The sequence below is a fragment of the Rosa chinensis genome, chromosome 2, assembly GCF_002994745.2.
Source record: "Rosa chinensis cultivar Old Blush chromosome 2, RchiOBHm-V2, whole genome shotgun sequence".
Classification (NCBI taxonomy): Eukaryota; Viridiplantae; Streptophyta; class Magnoliopsida; order Rosales; family Rosaceae; genus Rosa; species Rosa chinensis.
Window position 1 is genome coordinate 55,763,309 of NC_037089.1, and position 24,410 is coordinate 55,787,718.

Here is a 24,410-nt window from a genome sequence, read left to right on the forward strand (position 1 = left end):
CTCAATCTCAGTCCCAATCTCAGATAAACATGAAATCAACAATAAGTGAAAACAGAGAAGGAAGATTCATCAATCCTAACAGAAACTTGCCATCGACATACACTCATTTTAATAAAAGCAAGGAGAGATCATGAAAAGAAACCTGGACTCCTGGAGATATTATTAAAATTTGGAAGCTGATGAATAAACCAGAGCAAGTTCACAAATTTTACCAAGTCAAAAACTAAGCACCTACAACAAACAAACTGAGGCCTATTTCTAATTCTTCTTTTCAGCTTCCTTTTTCTTCTTAGCTGTTGCCTGAGAATACAAGAATGTCCCAAATATCGCCACAGCTGACCCAAGTGCATTAAGAGGTCTAACTGGATTTCTGAACACCAACACAGTAGACACAATCACCACCACCCTCTTCATTGTGTTTCCAACTGAGAATGTCAGAGGGCTAATCTCATCAAGAGCCTGATAACTCGACTGGTTATACAGATGGTAAAACACTCCGGACAACAACACCCAAAAGTAAAATGTAGATGGTTCCCCCACAGATGCTATAGCTCTATGATACCCTTGAACCCATTGCGACCCTTCAACCAAAACCGCCACAGGAAACAAATAAAACAGAGAAATTATACTGATGCAACCATACAAATTCAACCCATCCACTTCTTTAAAGCTCTGCAAGCTCCGTTTCGAATAAATATTCCTCAACACAAACCCCACATTGCTAATTAAAGCCCCCCACAGGCCTTACAAATTGAATGTCACCTCAGTAACAGCAGCTAGAGAACAACCCATAACAATAGGAAGAATCGAAAGCCAGACCTGTATAGGGTAAGTCTCCCCTAGGAACGACTAAAACACCACCGAAAAGACAGGCTCCGCAGACTTGATGACATGGGTGAAGGACACAGCCACCTTAGAGAATGAGACGCAGGCCGAGATGTGGCCTATGGTGTGGAACAAAGCAGGGCCAAGGAGAGCAACAATGAACGGTTTCGAGATTTTCGGGCATGGCTGGAGCTTCAGAGACCAGAGGATCAACATCCAGACAGACCCGACAAAGAGCTTAAAGGAAGCCAGAAGCCATGGGAATGGGAAAACATTCAGTGCCTTCTTGTTGTAGATATTGAAGACAATGTTCTGGAAGTACCAGAGCCCAAAGATTAAGGAAAGCTGGGCGGTTGTGACTTTAGGCTTTGGAACTGTGGAATGGACTCAGATTTGTCTGTGTATTCAAATCAAAGGGTGTAGGTATGTGTTGATATCCAAATCTCGCTAGAGAGTCAATTGTAAAACAAAGTTATCAGGCTAGGAAGATAAACTGCCTTGGATCCGAGTAGAAAACAATCCTGTGTTTGTTGGAACTAGTACGTTGTGTGTATCCAATGTTCCAATCCACCTCTATGCGGATTGTAGTTTGTTGTAAAAAAAAAAAAAGAGAGAGAGAACAGTACAAAGAAAACCAGAAACATACTCCAAACCTTACATAGAAGGTAGAATTCGTCTGGCATCAAACAAAATAAAAGGAGAAGACGAACAAACAGAAAAAGATTCTACTTACCTGAGTATTGATTGAAACATCCAGTTGTAGTGGTTGTTCTTTCTCGCTTTGTACATGAACAAACTGTCGTTCTTCCTCTTTTCCTCGTCTTCTCCTCTAGTGGTCGTTCTTTCTCGCTTTGTACATGAACAAACTGCCGTTCTTCCACTTTTCCTCGTCTTCTCCTCTTTTTCAATTTAGGTTTTTTTTTTTTTTAAATTTCATTGTAGATATGTAATTCAGAATTTTGAAAAAGAAAAAAAAAGTTTATAAAGGCTACCTGGTAAGCAGGTCACCACTATTGAATATTTCTGACCATCAGATATATTCAACTTTTAATTAAATCTAACGGTCTAAAATATTCAAAAAACTTGATGTATGACATACGTCAACATATGCTAGAATTTTCCCTTCTACAAAAGCTTATAGAAACATTTATACTAGCATAGACATTATTCTAAATAAAACAAACTAGCTAGGCAACCACCAAGGAAAGAACCCAACAATAATAGCAGAAGAAAAAAATTAAGCAGTAGGCCCAAAAGCCCACAGCCCAACCCTTCCCCTTTCTATTCAAACTGAGCCAGATAGAAGAGACTAGGTTTGAGTTGAACCAGGCCCATAAGCCTAGCCCAACACCCCCTACCTCCTTGTCACATCCAGAGATCACCATCTGCTTTCGCACTCCGGCAGCCGGACGAGTTGCCAAAACATGATGAGCTAAGATCTGGCCCTGTAATCAAAGTCGTTGCCTGCTGCCTTCACTGCGATTAACAGTTCCTGAACTGAATTTCACTCTGAAACCTGAAACTGGCCCTGCGGGGTCCATATTAGAATAAATTTGATCAAAAATTTGGCGGAACTTCTTCTAATAGTGGACTACCCAAAAAAAAAAAACTGGACAAAGAACTTAAATCTTCGTCCCACCAATTACTTTACATTCCAAATATATACATTCCAAGTACACTACTTACAATCATATTTAACAGTTTGGTAATCAGAGCGATTCTAAGAAATTAAACCGATATATTACATAAGTAGGTTAAGTACGTAGTAACCTACAGTAAAAAAGAAAGCAGTGGATCCTAAGCCTCGAATTCCAGAACACACAACCTCGGAAATCTGAAATATGGGCAGTTGAAAAACTGAAGGGCCTGGGGAAAAGCATTGAAAACCGTTAGAGTAAGTGGACAAAAAATAACTGTTTCAAAGGAAATAAAAGAAAATTTAATGCTTTCTCGATTTTATTCTCTTGAAAACCAAGCATACAGTAAAGTCTCTTCAAAATACTTTTACTCCTCCACTGTACCGAAAACTCAACTCAAGATGTAAATCATAACAAAATCAGTCTCAAAATTTTGCTAAAATACTCATATAATCAAATATCTCGAAATCCTTTCATAAATCTCGTATATCTCATAAAAATATTTATCTCATAAAACATATGAAATCTCATAAGCTTTTCAAAAATCCCAAAGATTTTGTACATCAACTTAAAATACTGAAACTCGTCTCATGAAATAGGCGATGACTTGAGGGAACTGCTGACTAGTCATCTCATGCCACCTGGAGGGGACTGCCGACCAGTGACGCATCTGAGGGTACTGCCGACCGGAAGAGGAGGTGATGGTTAGAGGGTATTGCCGACTAACTATCTCATGTCATGTGGATGGTACTGCCGACCAGACAATGCATGCATGAGCTATCATATTTCCCTCCTTAATTCATAAACTGAACTCATAAAATTTCTCATATAATCTTTGAACTCAAGAAATCTCAAGGAATCAATCATACTCAAATATTTAAATCATCATTATTCTCTCAATAACTCGATACTCAAACACTCGAAAAATATATATATGAATGCTTTCGGAAATGAAACTCAATATCTCAATAACCATAAAATCATCGATAAATCATTGAAGCGTAAATCACAAAAATCTCAATAATGCAATCGTACTCAAATAATCGAAAATCATTAATCCTCATACTATTTTCTTAATCAATTACTTTCCAAAAACCATTTCTCAATAAATCAATAACTCCTAACTTAAATAACTCAATAATTAATAAAAGCTCTCGGAAAGGAAATTAAATAATAACCTCATAAATCATAAATAAATCTCATAATAAAATAAATGCTCAAAAGTAGTACTGCATGCATAATTTATTTTAAAATCAAATGTCCACTCACTGATTTGCCGCTATGAAGGTCGTCCGGCGATTTCTTCCTCGAACTCGATCTACATGTTTTCCTGAATAAATTGGTATTATAAATAACTGTTTTTTGATAACCGGAATTAAATGGACGATAATAAATTCGAAACCCTAAAACCGATAAATCATCGGATGCTTGAAATCATAATGGAATGAGCCCAAACTTCATACGTTATATCGAATCAATAATTATAACAACCTATCGAAAGCTAGGGTAGATCCTATGGTCGGATCTTCCCAAATCAAAAATCAAACTTCCTAAAACTTTAAAAATTCCTAGCATTTTCAAAATGTGCACCAATCGATACAAAGTTCATATCTACACGCTCGTAATGATATGCTCGACCCAACAAACAAAAATAGAACGTTGGGAATGGCTGGAAGGGCCGCCAGTTCCAGCCCCGAATTTGATCACCAAAATTTCATCAACAAGATCATCTCAACATTCCCAACATCTTTCGTAACTACAACATTGATCAATTCCAAGTATATAGCTCAGAAATTACCTCAAAAACCCTAAATTTATTCTCGTCGTCGATTCTCCTTCCTCCGGCAAAATTGGGGCTACCTGCTGGGTTGGGTTCAAACCAGAGAGGCAAGAGCTTCAAGATGTTGGTGGTGACGCGATGTGAGGTGCCTAGAAAATGACGATAGGACCTGATTTCGGTTTTGCACCATGACTGGTTTCTGGCTCGATTCTCCTTCTACGTCTCAAATCGTCCTAAGTAACTACCAAAGAAAGGAAGAGGAGGACGAGACGCTTCTAAAATGACCAGTTTCACGGCCAGAGGTGGTCGGAATCGGCGCCGGCGAGGCCTAGAAGGTTCGCTGGTTTTTAGGTTCTCTCTTTCTCTCTCTCTCTCTGACTTTCCGAAATGGAAGTCCCCAAATTAGAAAGTTTCCCCTTCGGGAAACACCTGAATATGCTTTAAAAATTTACAAAACTGCCATCGAGTTTAAACCCTCATAACTTCTTCGTTACAATTCTGATTTTAACGTGTCATATGTCCACGAATTTGGTTTAACGCGCTCTACAATTTTCTAGAAGGAACTTTCCTCAAAACCTTACCTGAATAAAAAGTCAACTCTTGAAACCTCTAAAAAGTCTGAAACGAAGGTAAAAAGTAAAGATGACTGTCATTTACCGTTTAGATGACTAGTAAAAGAGTAAGTTTGGGTACAGGGTGTAATAGTGACCCCGAAAACGGTTTGGATTCTCACCTGCAACTCGAAGCCGCCGGCGCTACTTGACCTAATAGCAATCCACCGTCACCTCGCTGCAAAACCCAGAAGATGACCCCGAGATCGTCCCTTCCTCCTCAGTTTCTCTGATATCTAGTCCAAAACTCGCCATTGACGAACTCGATCTCAAAGAAAGCTGTCACCAACGTACTCAATGACACACATCGCTACATAGTTGGAGACGAGCCCAAGAAGACTTGCTGCTGCCGCTTGCCGAAAAAAGCCAACCTAGCAGAGCCGCCTAGGGTTTTCTCTCCTCTATAGTTATCTTGTTCGTTTTGCTCTACAATTCCATTTGTATTCAAATTTTTAATTGATTTGACATCTCACTTTTTAAGAATAATGTGAGCTACAAGTCTATAACAAATCAGTTTTTCATCAAATTAAACAAACTATTCCATAACTATCTTCCTCTTGACAATCGACCTCCTATTTCTTTTGTTTTATTCTTCCTTTTGAGATTCAGCTTATGTAGTGGTGCATGGAGGTTCATGAGCATATAGAAATAGAATTCATTTACTTAAATAAATAAAAAATTCAAAAAATAGAAATTTTGAATCAAACATGCACTTTTATGTAAAGCTGAGTGGGTCGTCACTGCAAGTCGTGCCTCATAGTATTGTACTTTTTATTTTTAAAATTTCATTTTTCCTCCAACGAAAGTAAATAAATAGCGTGACATTAATTCAAAAAACAGAATTTTTTTTTTTAATTTCTTTAAATTTTTTTTTTATGACTAACAGAAATTTTGAATCGAGCAGGCACATTTATGTAGAAACAAGTATGTCGTTGCTGCAAGTCGTGCTTTATAGTATTGAACTTTTTGTTTTCAAATTTCATTTTTCCTCTAAAGAAAGTAAATAAATAGTGTGAAATTTATGGTAAAAAAGATTGACACAAGAATTTGAAAGTTTTGGAATGATGTATCTACAATTGGTTTGGCGTATCTACAAATAACTAATCGAGAATGTGCTCGAGCAATTGGAATGCTAACCAAAACTACAAGTTTGTACGTTGATATGTTTAGATTCTAAAAGGACAGTAACAATCTCTTACAAAACCGCCACCAACTTATGGTCAAATAATTGTAAGACTTAAATTGTGGATACTATCCTTCACACTCAAAGAACAAATAAGCATCAGTCTTCGAATAGCAATATGTAACATGAATCCCCCGGATCACTTTTCTGCACATTAATCATGGATTCATGGTTATGGAGACACCTGAAATTAGCAGGTCCCATATTATCCAATAGGAGTCGCATAGTATTTATATATGTAAGGGCCCAAAATGCTTTGCTTTGTCAGTCTTGAGATTTGAGAAGTCCCCACAGAAACAAAACTACCGGTCAACCGAACTAACAGTCAACTGGGGATGGAGTGCCTTCTTTGTCATCCTTTTGCTATGCAAAAGAACACAGACTTCCTCTGTTTGTCAATTTCTTCAAACTACTTTCATCTCTTTACCTCTGTAAAGCTCTCTCCTTTCTGGAAGTCTGATCAAAGCAAGTGAGAATGGCAAGACCTGGAAACAAGATCATACAAGCCAAATTGGTGGGTATGTCTTACCCTTTTCTTATTTCAATTCATCACTTGTGTTTTCAAACTTGATCGTTCTTTATCTTCTATCTTATTCATGTCTTGGCTTATTTCCCCTGTGTTCCCTTCTGATACAATCATCAAAGTACTAGTAGTGGTTATTGTTTTTGTTCTGTCTAACCCAACACATGGTATATTGATTAAGAGAATCAGTGTAGAGACTCTCATGAAATTTTATACAAGAATTCTTCGAGTATAAAGCACATTTGCTACAGGGTGGATTACTTTGTTGATTTCTAAGCATAATTTGTTCAGAAAAGAACCCTATTGCATACCCAGAATACAAAAGTTGATGTAAATTGTGCATATCCATTTATATATCCAAAAGAGGTTAATGAAACTCCAGAGAGGAGCTGAGATCATCCAACAATTTTGAAATTGCCCATTCATGATTTATAATTTTATATGGAGCAGTGAGCCAATTCAATATGATTGTCCCTATCAGTTTCCAAATGAAGTTATGCAATGCTCAATCAGCTTCATCACTAATTAAACTGTTAAACGTTACATCTATTGGTTAAGGATACAAAAATTTAAATACCGCCAGATATTCTTCGTTTTGAAGCTGTGTTTGGTCAATCAACGGTATCATAATTGCTAATGGAGTTGCCTCAGAAAACTAATTGCTGAGGGGGTGGCATTCTCTAGACCATTCAGTAGTTTTGTAGGAGCTGATGTACTACTGCATTTTGCTCGAGAAAGTTGGAAGATTTCTTTTGATCATCTCATGATTATTGGTTATATTAATGACATTATGACAGTGTCTACCAAAATAACAGAACATGATTTTTTAAATTCTATCAAGTGAGTTGATATGTGTTTCACTGATAATAGCAATACGTGCAAAGGACTTGTAGCAGAATGCAGAATATTGGTTACAATGAAGTTTCAAGCATATAGTTCTTATTGGCATATGTTATGCAGCCCAAAACCTTAATAGTGGGACAGCTCATTTCTGTTTTTCTTGAATGCTTTTCTTACAGGTGCTTCTAGGAGACATGGGAACTGGGAAAACAAGTTTGGTACTTAGATTTGTCAAAGGCCAGTTTTTCGATCACCAGGTTCATGTTAATTTCTTATCATTCCCACAAAATCAGTTTTCTCGTTAGTTATGTGTTTCACATTGAGGAACTTTTTGTATGCTTTTATGCAGGAGCCAACCATAGGAGCAGCTTTTTTCACTCAGATACTATCTTTAAGTGAAGCCACTGTGAAATTTGATATATGGGACACAGCAGGACAAGAACGATACCATAGCTTGGCTCCTATGTACTATCGTGGTGCAGCAGCAGCTGTAGTCGTCTATGACATCTCAAGCACGGTACCATAAAATCAAACTTCCTGTGTTCATATGTATTGCAAGTTGCAGCTATGCATAAATTAAAATACATTTCCTAGTACTTTTTTTTTTTTGAACATACACTTCCCTAGTTTAATGGAGTACTTGGTTGCAACTTCTCCTTTTATTTAGGAGAACAAAGTTGCATTTCAAAATTATAAGTTCCAGCGATGCAATTTATGCAGTTACTTAATAATCACAAGGGGGGCACATCCTAGAACAAGATTTTCTTTGATATAAGAACAAAAGTATATGTTGCTAGTGATATAGAAATGACTATGGCAAGTGATTTAATCAGTAAACTGCTGCTATATATTAATAAAGCTTTCCATTCTTGGCAAAAAAAAAAAAAACAGGCTTTCCATTCTTGTTGAGTTGGCCGATCAGTTCGTTATATACCTGTCAGTGCAAGCTTTGTGTTGTCTACTCCTGAAATTCAACAACAGTAAACTGGCTTCCCCTTTGTTTAGTTCTGGTGATTCAGGATAAATTAATACTAGGGCACTATATATTGTCTCAGGATGAATGCAACTTCCAGTTCTATCCTTCCTGACTCCTGATCGATTTATGTATGCTATAAAATGTGATTTAAGGGGGTTATATCATGCATTTTCAATTTGATACTTAGTTATACTATATGCCAATTAAGTACTATTCTCTTATTAGTATGTGTATTGGCCCCAGGATACATTCACTCGAGCCAAAAAATGGGTTCAAGAATTGCAGAGGCAAGGTAAGGGCATCAAAATTGGAACAAGTATTCCTATCATGTATTTCTTGTTCTTATTTCTGTTCAAGTATAGAGAACCAGATTGTTTAGTATGATTTTCCTTCTCTCTTATCTTGTCTTGTCTTTACCGTATCATGATAATCAACTACATAATCTGCCCCATAGAAGAAGTTTATAACCTCATATCCAGTCCTTTTGTTAAGACTGACCTCAGTGTATTCTGCAAATATATCAGATAGGTCATAGACAATACTTGTGTGTTCCAATTGTTTCCATGTCTATATGTCTTGTATTAAGAGTGGACAAAACCTTGCTTGTGCGTGTTTAATTCCCAATCTCACATAAGTTTCAGAAGATTTGTGACCATTTTAGTTTTTAAATGTAGTCTGTATCCTTAATGGCAAGCACTAATTTTGCTTACTCCTCTTCTCTGGCTTGTCAATATGAAACAGCACGATTTAGCTCTTTTCTTGTATACATATTTTTGTTGAGTCCCCTTTTGTTTTATAAGTAGTGTGTTCTTGAGCATTCAAATGATTTTTCAGCTCTTCTTGAGAAATGATTCTATATTGTCAAATCATGTGTTTGTCTTGGAATGATTGTCATCTGTCGTTAATCATGATGGATTCATTACTTATAACATTTTTAGGGAATTTAAATTTGGTGATGGCATTGGTTGCAAATAAGTCTGACTTGGAGGCAAAAAGGGAGGTGGACAATGAGGTATTTGCAACATTCTGTTAATATTCTCCTCTTATCTCCTTTTTACATTTGCATGAGTATTTTAGGAAGAAGAGCGTATTTGGAAATTGCAATTATGTTAGCTTTCAGATCCTAATACCACATTAATAAAAAAATCTGCTCTCTGAAGGATTGGGACTTGTTTGTGTTTTTCATATTTTCTTGAAATTGTACTGCAGGAAGGGGAGCAATTTGCTCAAGATAATGGGATGTTTTACATGGAAACTTCAGCCAAAACCTCGCAGAATATTAATGAACTTTTCCACGAAATAGGTAAAAGTTCAAATATAATATGAGGAAGAATTATATGGTTTAATTGCATCAGTACTTGCAGTATGCTGTTCACCGGGAAATCTGATTGTTACAGACCTCAGACTTCTGGTCTGTAATTCTAGTTTCGTGCAACTCAAAGTACAATTAAACAGTCATGTCATATGAACTGTGCATCCAAAATTTGATCTTTTGTTTGTCCCTACTATAAGAGTCGGTTTTAGAATTCGGATATGTATGCAATGCTTAGACATTTAGCTTTCATCTGTGCAGCAAAGAGATTAGCAAGAGCTTGCCCATCAAAGCCTATTGGAATGACTCTAGCAACACGAGACAGAAGAAGAAAATCATTTTGTTGCTTGGGGTGACTACCTGTTCTCACATATATTTGGGCTAGTGTTTGTCGAATGATCCTTTTTTGCCTCTTGGTGGTTCAGCTGGAGGTTGGTTTCTTCCAAGTATAATACGGAGTCTCAACAAATTGCTCACAGGAATCAAGGATGTTATGACTTAAAATTGTTCAAAGTTAAAGAACAAATTTTCCTATTTGTATATGAGTGATGATAATGCTACATCATGCAAATTTAATCTGTATATTCTTGCAAGTGTTACAGAATATCCATGTTGCCTTGACTATTCAAGGTGACTGATGTTAAAGAAAGCTTTTGAATCAGAAACCAGAAAGGCCAAAATGGTACCTAGGTAATTGGTCGCGCAGTTAACCGTCTCTCACTTTCTGTAGAGTTCTTCTCTGAGGGTAATGCCAATGTTAAATGCACTTTATTTATTTAAAAAAATGACGGTGCATAGAAAATTTTTTATTCAAAAACTCAATGACGTAATTCATTGTGCAGTATGACTATTAATTCAAGAGAGTACTTCGCTGTTTCTTTGGAAATGAAACTAAAATGAAGAAACCAACTTTCCGTATTAGGAATACGGATGCTTCTATTGTTATATAACTTGCACTAAAAATGGACCACAAGAGAAACATGAAAATCACATTTTCAAATGGCTATCATATCTTCCGACGCAATCCTTTTCCAGATTTTAACTTAAACAACTAAGCAAAGATCACACCCACATACATAATTATGGCTTGAAGTCCCACATTGAAGAGAACATAAACGTCGAGAAGAGAAGAAAGTAGAGAGGATTAAAAAAACAGTAAAAATGGACCACTGCCATTAGGTCATCTGTACTCATATCCTTGTACTTTTGGTCAGGACAAATTTCTCTCTCTAACATGGTCTCTCTCGCAAGATCCAGATGCCAAATTTCTTTCTTGTTAGACATTCTAGCTTGTAAGAATGACCCAAATGCAAAATACATTTCTAGTAGGGTGGTGCTATTCACACACCCATTTTCTATATTCACACATCCCCTCTATTTTTTTATTACTTTAATTTAATTTATTTTTACAAATTACCTTAAATACCCTCCCTTGCAATTCCCTGATTATTATTATTATTATTATTATTATTTTCTGTTTTGCAAGTGAATCATCTCCAAATTCTAAACCCTTATTTTCTCGCAAACGAGGACTTTTTGTGATTTCCTTCGTTTCTTTTCCATCAAAAACTTTTCTAGCATAGTCATTCCATCTCTTTAATGTGATGCTTTGAAGTTCAATTATGGCAGAGCAAGCAATTTTAGACCCATCTTTGGAGAAAATTTTATATCTGATTTGCAATGGAGACATGGAAGAAAAATATGAATTTAGTGATCATTCGAGCTCCTTTGAATCCATCATTCCCGGTAAGATTCTAACTCAAATTATTTGGTGTATTTCAATCCATTGCTCTTGGTCAGTTTCTGAGCAATTTGGTAGATCAAGGAGCTTTAAATTTGTGCGTTCTATTCGTCTTAGTTTGATTTTGGTATGGGCAGCGTGTTAATCATGGTTTTGACTTGAGTTAATTGATAATTTTGAAGCCGTTGACGCTTTGATTATTATTATTTTTTCTGGATACCTCATCGCATATATAAGCACACACTACTGTGCTAGTTTTACATGTATTGATGTATAAGAACAAGAAAACTAGAGGGGGTGTGTGAATAAATTGCAAGAGATGGTAGTTAAGGTAATTTATAAAAAAAATTGAATTAAATTAGTAATAGAAAAATAGATGGGGTGTGTGAATAGAGAAAATGAGTGTGTGAATAGCACCACCCTTCTAGTATTGCTCTTTGTACTAGTTATATCATTTGGATGGCCAAAATAACGTTGTTTAGAAACATTGATTAAAAAAAAAACCTATTCACGTCATGTATTTAGCTGCATCCTTTTTATCTGATTATAGAAATCACAATTCCTCATTGTATTCGACAGTTTCATTAATCAAAATTTGAGGGCAGCTGAACCGGCTCTTTATTCCAAAAAAAAAACAAAAACAACAACAACAACAAACAAACAAACTGTTGAAGAAAAATCGACTTAGTGTGCCTTATCAAACTAGGAATAGTTTCATGGTTGTAATAGGAGAGAAGGTTCTAGAATTCCTAGTCCTACTCGGATTAGTTTTCCTTGTAATATTAGAACATGTTTGTAATCCCTATATATAGGGCTCATATTCTCAATAATGATACTCACAATTCTCTCTACAATCTCTCTCAAATATCATATTCTTAAACACAAACAAACGTATGGAAACTGTCTTTATAGTTTTCCCAAACCAACAATTTCATTTTCTTTTCTTTTTTGGCATTAAACAATTTCATTTTCAGTCGGGGGAAAAAAACAAAAAAAAACACAACAATTTCATTACATAAACAAAAATCAATAAATAGTCACATCGCTAACACTACGTGACTAGCAAAAAAATATGGATGCATTCAAGAAGACGAAAGGATGAAGTGCTGAGTGGTCAATGAGAAGAGTAATGCAAGGGTAGAACCGGAAAATCAATAAATGGCGATAGTAAATACAAGAACAAACAAGGTTATAATGGTCATTAAGAAGAATAAAGCAAGGATAGAATCGAAAAAGCAAGAAAGGGCAATTGTAAATACAAGAACAATAAACGATGGAGTGGTCATTGACAATAATAGAAAAAGGGTAGAAGTGGAAAGTTGAGAAAGGGCGGTAGAAATTAGCCTTATATATGTCGCCACATGTCACATTAGTCGTTTTAGGATCGTTGCCCTTAACAATTGGGGTATGTGCTGGTAGGATCATAAATGAGAAAGAGGAATTGAGGAAATTACGAGTTATTCGTCTTGTTCATTCATTTTATAAACGTAAGCTTTCATCCAATTTCAATTTCTTCAGCTATTCATCAATGGCTGAGTGTAAGAAAGAGTTCGAGGTGTTCACTACTGCTGTAAACGTAAGCTTTCCTAGGGTTTGAATTTATGAGAATTTCTTTTTTATGAAAACTTTATTTTAGGGTTTTAATCTTTTTCCTACACAGCCCACTATGGAGGAGGTGATTTCTATTGTTGAAGCTGGCAAGAAGGTAAATTCAGCGTAATGTTTCACTTCATTCCAGTTTATTTTTGTTTTCGTAGTCACCTTCCCTTTATCATCTTTCACAGATTATCATTCTGATGGCTGGAGTCGCAGGTCAGTTTGTTTAGGGGCTTCTTCAAGTCCCAGTCTGCATCCCGTATGGTGATGTGCTCAAGGCTAAGTTGACTGATTAGCTCCTGGGCGCTCTGGCTGATCTGACTGTGATTGAAGCTTTGCAGGATTACCAAGTCATCCGTTCACTGAAGAAAGGTTCTCCTTACCTTGAAAGAGGAAAAGTTGCGCACTGCACTTGAGTTCATTAAACAAGAGTCCAAGAAGAAGGTTTTTGCAAAGGATGAAAATAATAGGATGAACGTGTTTCTGGGTATCGGAAATTGATAGATACGTTGCAATCCTTACTAGGCAAAAACCAAAAATCACACAGGACACACAACTTTGGTTACGCTATGAAAACCTCAAATTTGAGATTAAAAACACTTCAGGACTCTTACTCTTTAGAACCCAAAATAAGATCAATCCACTGATAGTGAAGAATATGTTTCTTTACAAAAACAAATAGCACTCCTCTCGGCTACAATCTCTAGACTAACTAAAGAGGTGTTTGTCTTGAACCACTTGAACGATCTTCGATTATCGCTCTTCTTGGATCAACACCTTCTCTACTGATCTTGAGAGAACCAGTGCATATAAATGAATAATCAATGAGATACTTTGACACGGAACAAGTGTTTCATGACTCCTATGTGATTCCTTCTAAGCAAATAAGAAGAACAATTATTCTTGCGTCTAAGTTGTATCAAAACGAACGCTACTTTTCTGAATACATTGAGGATAAAGCAAATCCTCAACAATCACGATTTTAACCCTAATTGGACTCCTAATAGGAACGGTCTTTTAATAAAAGATATCCACAATTAAGATAAACAAATCATAAAACGATTAGGACTTCAATAGCACGATTTTAACAGTTCAAAATATCTTTGTAAAGTAATATCTAAAAACTGAAAGGTACTTTTCTAAAAATCGAACTCCTTAAAACGTAGGACTAACTCCCAGTGCTTATGCATGAGATGCATTTACTTGAAATTCTCTGAGACCAGTTTGTAGGCTTCTTCAGTGCTTTGTATGGGAATGCCAACACAACATGTACAAATCTTGTACCTACAAAGGACCTCTTTTAGCCATCATCGATGGCTACAAGGAGTCTCTGAATGCTGCTGTGTATGATGGGCACACCTCATACTTATTTGCGGATGATGATGACCAGTAGGAGTACTACTAGGAAGAGGAAATACTATGGGGATGACGATGACCAGGAATACTACTAGGAAAAAGAAGAAGACAGTTTTAGGATTTAACAGTTTCAATTTGAATATGTCAGACTTGTGGATGATATAAAAACTATTGTTATGTTTTGGATTTGACTATGAGATTTCAGTGGATGATATAATAGCGTTACTCTCGTACTTGTATACTTCTTTTATGTGAGTATGTGTTCAGTACCTATAGTGCTATGTATCTTGCTGCAGGTACGCTTTCCACCTCTTACACTCTTATGGTTCTATGTTGCTATTATGTCATTAGTAGAGCCCCTATAATATTCCTTTTCTAAATCAATTTAAATGTGTTGCAGCTCAATTCAGCTTTTCACGACATTCATCAAGTATATTCACCAGGTCAGTATTGACTTCCCTTAAGTGTCAATTTTACTGGTCTCATTTCATTGGACATACCATGTCATTGTGATTAGTCATGGAACAGATACGATCCATCTAACATAAGAACTCTGCTTTAGGGAAATCTAAGAACAGAACTTTGCCAATGAGTCATCTGAAGTTAATTTTATTGTTACTGCCAAATGAACATGCAGCATGTTTTAATAATACAAAACATTTCTGGATGCAGACAATCTTCAACTTCACGTGGAAGAGTATGGATGGATTCTGCATTGCCAACATTTTACTCGACTTGTCTGGAGGGGTGGCAAATTATGCACAAATGGCTGCGCAGTCGATAGTTCCATACATCAAGGTTTGTGATCTCGTCATGCTTAATTTGTTTTAGCTCCTATGTTTCTAGTTCCTTGGGTGAACATTTATGGAAATATAGGGAAGAGACATCTTTTTTGTTATTGATCCATAACTAAATTAAATGTTCATCTATTTGCTTTATATATTTTTAACGAATCCATCAAATCTATGACTCCGTCTCAAATTGAATTAGTTATAGAGCTCGATGCCTATACATTGACGCTTCAAAATATTTCAGATATGTACATTATTAGGTCCATCAGTCCTCAGGTTCTGCAACCAGGTGTCCCATATTAATAAGCTGTTGATAAACATGCCATTTCACTGGGCTACTTCATCCCCTGAATTACGCCATAGGTGAAAGTCTAAGCATGTCCTTAATTCAACCTGTATGGTTGAGTTCGTTTCCTATTGTTATTGTATTAAATATAGATACAATTATATTACACCTGTAGATTGTAGGTTCCTTTGGCTTTTGATAGACACAGTTATGTGATTTGGTGGTTACTATCTTATTGCCACTGTCAAACAGTGGTAGCTGGCCATACTATAATGGTTAACCAAAGTATAGAGGATCCAGATTAATTTCCATATGTTTCCTTTCATCTTAACCTAGTTGTGATGTTAAAAGCAGTAGTTTAATTACTAGGTGATGAGACTAAATGGTCAGTAGGGGCATCCTTGTAATGGTTAATTTCCTTTGATTTGAGGACTAATAGTCCTGTTTTGACCTTTGACCAAATAAATTGATCATGGTTTCAGTGTTACAGGACTTGCATTGTAGTTTAGGTGTTCTCTCTTCGTGGTGAATTATGGTTCTTGTAGTTCTGGTTGAACGATGTCTTTAACTTCGCTTGATGCTTTAAACCTGTAGAGTTGAGTTTATCCACCTGTATAGTTGTTACTTTCAAATAAGTTTCTACACATTTTGATTATAATTAATTCCACATGGAATTTGCAACTTTTATGTAGCGTAAAAGGGTGCATTGCTCATTTAAATGTTATACTTTTGCTCTATCAGAGTCATAGGTGCTTAGCAAAGATCTGTGGTGCGTTGCATTGTGATCTCAATCTCATGATGGTGTGTGTCAGGTTGCATCTGAATGAGGTCTTATGCATTTAGATTTCAGCATTCATTGTAATCATGAATTGTCCGTCATATAGGGGTCTAGCTGATAGCTTTTGTTCTTCAAGGTAAATTTATACGTTTCCATCATAGTTAGGCTGTAACAAGTTATGAACTTTTATTGATTGATACGCCAGAGTTCTTGCGCAAATTTTAACAACTAACTCGATGCTAATTAATTTTGTGATTAGTAATGCACTAATATAGGGTCAATTATACTATCTGACTAATGATCAAGAAGACGAAACATGTGACCAGCAGTTGCATTCGATTTGCGGTCATCAAATAGGTAATGTCTATGAGTAAAAGGACAGGTAGTGCCGAAAGTTGTAACTAAAAGAATATGCTGCTATATACAAATCAAAATTGCTGTATGCTAACTCACAGTACTGACTTAGTCAGGCTCTTGAACTAGCTTAGAGTATTGGCCAAAGCTTTAATTAGGAACCTTAATTTGGGTTAAAGCTGAAAATCAGCTGTTAGTTGTTTGGTCAAATACCTCCTTGGGAAGCTGATCGGCGTTCTGGTTTTCTGTCTCACGTTTTCTTTGCTGTGTATAAAGCTTTTGGAGTGTTGTCGAGGAAAGTTTTAACCATTCAGACATGCCCTTGAATCCTTGATGATACCATAATTTCCAGTTATCATGTGAAGTGTAGCCATGATCATCATATCTTCTTTTCCTAGGGTTTTATGACTCAAATCATGAATGTTTTGACTTTTGACATTGTGAAAGTAAAGCATGGTAGAAAATCAAACTCTCGAGGACCACGTATAGCTGTAGCGGGATAGTTCATAGGCCCAACAAATGAGTGAATTTTGCTCTTCCCTACTCTTTAGGTCCAAGGCTCTAAGCAACAGAAGTTGAAACTAAAACGCTGTGCTCTTCGATCTCCTTCCCTCATATGCTATGGTTTTCACAGGCTCCTCCTTTGCCTTCATTCTGTGATTGGTCGATGGATTGTGATGTGATAGCTGTTTACGGGAGTTTCTGATCTTGGTTTTTGCTGCAGGGTCTCTCCTCGAGTGACACCAGGGGCTCTCTAAGGCTCTGGAGTCAGACGAGATCAAGGCTGTGTTGACCAGCGCCATCAAAGAAGCTGTCAGGGAGGCCTAGAGAATATCTGAGAATTTCTGAATTCATTACCACTTGGTGCATGTGAGGTTTAGTGTTCCCTCCATGATTCCATAACTTCCATTAATTTATCATCTCTAGTGTAGCCATGGCTCAAATTATGATTTCTCATTGTGTTCACAAGTCACAACTAACAACTGCAAAGCCTAAATCAAACTCCATTGGCAGGCATCTCAAATAAGGACTCTGTATGTATACCAGGCCAGTTGGTTAACATGAACATTGCAGACTGCATAGTACTTTATAGGGTTTAAACAAACAACAAACGACATTGATATTGAATTTAGCTCCCTACTCTTCAGCTCTAAGGCTCTAAGCAATGAAAGGTGACAGTAAAACATACAGCATCATCCTCCACCCATGCGGCATGTTTTAGTTTCAACTTAAATGCTTCGAGTATAAAAGAAGGCAGAGAAAGTTGATTGACGGTCATAGTTTGGCAGCGATTTGCTTCTAGATGCATCTCGCCCGAGACCATACATGTCGAGAGTTTTGATAGAACTTCTCATGAGACTGGACTTGTTGCCCCTTAAATATATCCCGATCTTATGCAAGTTGTCGAAAAGGATCCTGAAAAACAACCGTTCCAGAGTGGATGTACTTGTATCATCGATTTGACTTTTCTTTTTCCTCCAGGTCCATGCACTGTTTTGAAAGCCCAGAGTGGCTTCATGTGAGAAGAGGTAGAGAGTAGGCCCATCAGTAGAAGTTGATCCTCAAGGCAGACGTGGAGACGTTCTTGCTTTTGATTTGCAACTGGTAATACTTACAGCTGCTCATGCCTCTTATGTCTCCCAAACTTCCTATAGTAATAGTTGCAAAGATATAAAGGATCCTGTTTACATTCCGGAAGGAAAAAAAAAAAAAAGAAGAGAGAGAGATGCTGTTTTAAGTATTGGCTCTCATGGTATGTTGAAACGATCTGATATAAGAAGTTAGTATTCATTCCTGCTATATAAATGGTGGGAATTGGAGGGAAAGAGTGGGATATCCTGTTGGCGCCTTATCAACAGTCGCCAATATGCAGTACGCGTTACTGATCAAAATGCTTGAGCATGTCTTGGTTATTATGTTCCCAAATTTCTAATGCAACTTTTCCTTGATAAAAAGTGTTCCTCTAAACCTTAAACCCAAAACCATTTCAATTTATGCGCTCTTCTTAATGTAAACAAATTTGGCCACAATTAGTATATGCAGTCAGCCTCATCTTCATTGGCATTAAACAATTGCTCTCTCTCTCTCTCTCTCTCTCTCTCTCTCTCTCTCTCTCTCTCTCTCTCTCTCTCTCTCTCTCTCTCTCTCTCTCTCTCTCTCTCTCTCCTTGTATTGGTTTCAGTCTCTCTTAAATATTTTAGAGAGTCTGAAACCAATACATATTAGCTCATGCAAATATTATACGCTTTAATCTGTGTTGCAATTTTTGGTATTATTGTTGATTGTTTGGCTGTAAGGGATTTCATAACATGTCAAACTTTTGGATATGAGAAAGAAAGAAGGGTTTGAACTTTTTATTTATTTATTTTATTTTATTTTATTTTTTGGTCAAAGAACTTTTTATTTATTTCACTCTACTGTAATCCGGAAATAGTGAAGCAATGGAAATCTATTTACTGCTGGCATGCCACCTTCACGCAAATACTGTGGAGTCCCTGTGTTTTATATAATGGTGGAAGAGTCGGAATGGTTATAATAACAACAATACAGTAGTGGAATAGAGGAATGAACCGGAAAGCCTCTCCTGAGTGTAATATATGTAGGTAAGAAAGGGCATCGGAAGTCATCTGCTATTAAAGGAATTACATCCCTGCCAATCATCAATCATCAAGGGTCAGATTTGTGTGAAGAATGCCGTGCAACCTTAGATTGCTCTCACAAGGCAATTAGAGTGTCAAGAAGCTGAACCACCTGCTACTCTTACTGCAGTGACTTCTCAAACTTCAGCAAATACTGACGCGGTCCTCTCTCTCATCACATGCCTTTGCTTATGAAGATGTGTGGTATACAGATACTGGTGCATCTCACCATATGAATGCCAGTATTAATAATTTGCCACAGGCTACTCTTTTTGAATCTGAGGAGAAGATTACTATTAGCAATGGAGCAGGTTTAGTTCTTAAACCATATTGGCAGTAATTGGCACTATTACTCCTCCTTTGCATCCATTGCAACTTAAAGAAGTTCTTCATGCTCCACAGATCACTACAAACTTGCTGCCTCTCATAAAATTTGTAGAGATAAATTCCTTCATTTGTAGAGATAATGTTGAACTTATTCTGCAGGGCCAGGCAACCTAAAAGGTGCTGCATCAGGAAAGAAGTAGCAGAGGGGTTTATCCAATATCGGTCAGAACACCATAGACTTCACCTTTGAAATATACTTCTCCAACTGCTTTTCTTGTCCAAGTTATCAAGAATTCCTTGTGGCACCATCGTTTAGTCATCCCATTAAAGTTTAATTGAGAATGCTGTCTCTGTCGCAGGTGTCGTTTACACCGTGGTTTTATTTGTATCACTGATATTCGTGATTACATAGAACCAAAATCCTTTAGACTTCTTCTCCTAATTCACAGTGGCCTTAAAAGCTCCAGGTATAGGGTGTTTGTAAGAGTATTGTTTGTAGTGATTGGGTTTGTAAAATTAATAAGAATCTTCATGGTAGCACACATAGATAAAAAGCTCAGTTAGTCGCCCAGGAAGTCAGTCAAGAAAAAGGACTTGACTAGGAAGACCACAATATCCGGAACCTCATCATCAAACCAAGGAAACCTGAACAAACTAGGAATCCAGAAGAAACAAAGGCTGGCATGCTTTATGATCCTCAGTGGCTTATTGCACTGGATTTCTGGAGGACAACCGGGTAGATTTCATGATTCTTCTTTTTTGGTCTTCATATTAATGCATCAGATTCTATTTCTGCTCCACCTGGCACTTTGTTGTCATTAGTAATGAAGATCAGCTGCAAGTGCTTTTACCTTGTCCTGAAAATTCAAATGAGCGTCCTGATTATATTCATTCTATAAATGCATCCAATACTCATTCCATGGTGACAAGGTCTAAACATTGGATTACAGATAAGAAGCTTTTTGAAGATTACTGCTGTTTTTCAAGCAGTATGACGAAAAAACTCTCTGATGAGTTTCCTTTTCCCTGTGGTTTTACTTGTAATACTGAGATTCATGATTACATAGAACCAAGATCCTTTTAGGCTGCTTCTGCTAATTTTCAGAGGCAAAATGCCATGATTGAAGAAACTCAGGCCTTACAAGCTCCCGGTACATGGTGTTTAGTTCCTCTTCCTTCAAGTCTTCTGGTAAGAATGTTGTTAGTGGCTAGGGGGTTTGTAAAGTCAATAAGAATCCTGATGCATGGCTACATACTATTATAAAGCTCATTTAGTTGCCCAGGAATTCAGTCAGAAGGACTTGACTATGAAGACCACACATCCTGATTGAAGAAGTCTGTGTATTGCCTAATTTCGGAATGAAATGTTCACCGGTTACTTGCAAAACAAATTATACTGAATGCAAGAAAAAAGAAACTAAAATTGCATTGTTTCAAATGGTACAAGCTAGAAAAGAGGAAAGTGCCTATCACAAATTAATTAATGATACTACAAATTCAAACCAAATGGAAACAATTGGAACTAAAACAAGGAAGGTTTGGTCCATTCTTTCTACATGACATATAGATATGAAGAGGTCAGTGTGCGGTTTTTAAATTTCAGGGGGTAGAGAACAGAAGGTTTGTATTAACGTACAGGTAATAATATTTCACCCACTTTCCTGATATTTGTCTACATGCATCAATCACAAGAATGAAACAAATTTTTCTTACTCTTTATTGTTCTAAGAATGTAAGATGTGCATGTAGAAAGAGTGGAAACCTTGCTTATGCTTGTTTAGTCCCAAATGTTTTCATCTGGTTTTGACTTTAGTCTCTACCTTTCATCTGTAGCAGACACTGATTTAGGTTCCTCTTTTGTGGCTTGCACAATTTGATAGAAAATGGTTTAGCTCTGTGCTTTATATTAAAACAGGATATGTGTTTTGTAGCATTTGAAGTTTGGTAAAACTTTCATTGAAAAACTATTATGGAATTTCAGTCTAATGTGTTTTGTAGAATTTAAATGATTCTCCGCTGTTCGTGAAAAACTATTCATTATTGTCAGATTATGTTTCTGTTTCGGAATGATATTCATCTGTTGCTGAGTATGATTGATTCATTAAGTATCACATATTTAGAGTATTTAAATTTGGTGAGAGATGCTGTTGCAGAAGCATTGGATTAAGTCGGTTGAGTGCTACTGGCATGGCGTCTCTATCTCAGATGAGGAAAATACGTTGTGGCACTAGCGTTGTATCAAAACGGTGAATCCACAGACTCCTATTCTGATGAAGAGATTTAGATCTCAGTTGCTTGCTGGAGATAAAGATTCTGATAAGTTGATAACTATTATAGCCTGTAATGCCAACTCAGGAGCTCCCAATCACACCTCTACTGGTTACAATATTACAGTAATTCTTCTCTTGGATAAAATGGAGAAAAACAGTCTCATGGTGGTTATCAAGTCAGCATTTTAATGGAAGAGGAGGATTATATAACGGTAGATTGTGGATATAATGGAGCTAGAGGCAACTGTAAGTCTGCAATGGTTCTAATAAGAAAAATGACCAGTAGGAATGGAAGAATGAACATGAATTCCTCTCCTGAGCGTCAAATTAGTGGTAAGAAATGGCATAATGAAGTCAACTGCTATTACAGAAATGACATCCCTGCCATTATCCTTCTACATTCATCGTTGAGGCTCAGATTTGTAGGAAGAAAGGTCATGCATCTTGCACTGCTCTCACAGAGGCAATTATGCGTGTCAAGTATCTGAACCTCCTGCTAATCTTATTGCTATGACTGCTCAAACTTCAGAAAGTACTTCAGAGCCGGGTCCTCTCATCATGCCTTTGCTCATGAAGAGGTGTGGATTAGAGATACTGGTGCCTGTCACCATATGAATGCCAATATTAATAATTTGCCACTTGCTACTCCTTTTGAACCTGAGGGGAAGATTACTTTTGGCAATGGTATAGGTTTAGTTATTAAACATATTGGCAACACTATTCATTATCGTCAGAAGATTACTATTGGCAATGGAGCAGGTTTAGTTCTTAAACCATATTGGCAGTAATTGGCACTATTACTCCTCCTTTGCATCCGTTGCAACTTAAAGTTCTTCATGCTCCACAGCTCTCCACAAAGTTGCTACCTCTAAAATTTTGCAGAGATAAATGGCTTCATTTTCCTTGATAACGGTGAACTTATTCTGCAGGACAAGCCAGCCAAAAGAGTGCTGCATCAGGAAAATAGTGGCAGTGGGGTTTTATCCGATCGTAGTTAAATCACCACAAACTTAACTACTGAAACATACTTCTCTCCACTGCTTTTCATTCCCAATCTATCAAGATGTCCTTCTACATGACCATAATTTAGTCATTCCACTAATGAAGTTCCATTTAGAATTTTGTCTTTGCTGTAGGTGTCATTTTCTTTTTATCACTCTGTTCATTTGCGTTCCTCTTGTCTTAGTGGCAAGTAAGTACTAGCCAGTTTATGAGAGTTCATCTACCCATAGTGTCATTGGACTCCTTTCATAGAATCGATACTGAATATGGGGTCCAGCCCCATACCTCTCAGACTCTCAGTGGAAGGATAAAGGCACTATGTTACTTTTATTGATGATTGTACCAGTTCCTGTGCTTGTTCCTGTGCTTGTTTCCTTTGAAAAATGAATCAGATGTTTACTCTATGTTTGTGCAATTCTACAAGTTTATTGCAAATCAATTGCCTCCTCTACTCTTCAAACAGATAAGAGTCGGGAATACAATAGTAAAGCCTTTGTGTTGATTTTCATGTTGAAGAAGGTACCATTCACTAATTACTTTCCCTCATACTCCCAGAGGAAGAAAAAAAAAAACAGTTACACATGATTCTTCTTCTTCACCACTTAATCTTCATATTAAATTATTAATGCATCCGATTCTATTTCTATCTCTACCAGGCATTCTCAGAACAGTATAAACTCTTATCTTGCTCCTCCTGGCACTTTGCCTAGTTGCAAGTGCTTTTACCTTGTACTGACAGTTAAAATGAGCTTTCTGGTGATGCTCAAAATCAGTATACTGGTTATATTCATTCTATAAATGCATCCAATACTCATTCCACCGCGACAAGGGCTAAACACTGGATTACAGATAAGGAACCAAGATGCTTATAAGCTGCTTCTGCTAATTCTCAGTGGGAAAATGCCATGATTGAAGAAATTTAGGCCTTACAATCTCTGAATACATGGTGTTAGTTCCTCTTCCTTCTGGTAAGAATATTGTTAGTAGGAAGTGGTGTTTATACAGCATATCTAGGTATAAATGTTGTAGGGAGATTTGTTCAAGAAAAAGGACTCGACTGTGAAGACTGCAACATCCTGATTGAAGTCTATATGGCCTAAATTTGGAATGAAAAGTTCATCAGTTATTTACCAGCTTTGGGTTTTACATTCACTTTCTAATCCAAGCCTCTATGTTAAGAAGACTTGTGAATTACTTATCAACTTAATTGTGTTTATATCAGACTTATCAGTCAAACAAAACACGCTAGAGAAGTTTCTCATTGGCCCAAAAAAAAAAAAATCCTCTGTCTAAAATATTCGTATTCCATGGCCTCCAGTAACAAATTTGTAAAGCTATTTGTCAATTTGGTCTGTTTGCAGATTCGACCTACTGACTGGACTTTTGTAGCTTTCTATGTAGGGAAGAAAGGTATCTAATTGATTTACACTTTACTTTGGTCTATTTCCTTATCTACAACCTACCCTTGTAGATCCCCAGCATCACCAAAGTAAAGGCTACAAGAGAATACACAGGTCAGTAGGTCACAGAAAGGTAATGGCGTAGATACACCTTTACTGACTAGAAGAATAGGCTTCTTTAGA

The 24,410-nt window shown here is 36.8% G+C and overlaps 1 protein-coding gene and 1 pseudogene across 2 annotated transcripts; one reads left to right on the forward strand and one right to left on the reverse strand.

Moving 5' to 3' along the window:
• Positions 1-230: 230 nt before the first annotated feature.
• On the reverse strand, positions 231-2,366 carry LOC112184558 (annotated as a pseudogene).
• A 4,011-nt stretch (positions 2,367-6,377) lies between these two features.
• Positions 6,378-10,392, forward strand: LOC112188453 (ras-related protein RHN1). Of its 2 annotated transcripts, none has more exons than XM_024327572.2 (7): positions 6,378-6,550; positions 7,579-7,656; positions 7,749-7,916; positions 8,619-8,667; positions 9,314-9,387; positions 9,585-9,678; positions 9,949-10,392. In XM_024327572.2, exons 1-7 carry the CDS (start codon positions 6,512-6,514, stop codon positions 10,041-10,043), a joined length of 597 nt encoding a protein of 198 aa, XP_024183340.1. In that variant the 5' UTR covers positions 6,378-6,511; the 3' UTR covers positions 10,044-10,392. The 2 variants fall into 2 exon arrangements, with proteins under 2 accessions (XP_024183340.1, XP_024183341.1); XM_024327573.2 differs by having other exon boundaries at positions 6,405-6,554.
• Positions 10,393-24,410: the final 14,018 nt, after the last annotated feature.

Bases quoted from the DNA above. Each gene is read 5' to 3' on its own strand.
- LOC112188453 (XM_024327572.2), top strand. From the start codon at position 6,512: ATGGCAAGACCTGGAAACAAGATCATACAAGCCAAATTG. The intron at 8,668-9,313 runs GTAAGGGCATCA...TAACATTTTTAG, and splicing joins TCAAGAATTGCAGAGGCAAG to GGAATTTAAATTTGGTGATG. The intron at 9,679-9,948 runs GTAAAAGTTCAA...TCATCTGTGCAG, and splicing joins TGAACTTTTCCACGAAATAG to CAAAGAGATTAGCAAGAGCT.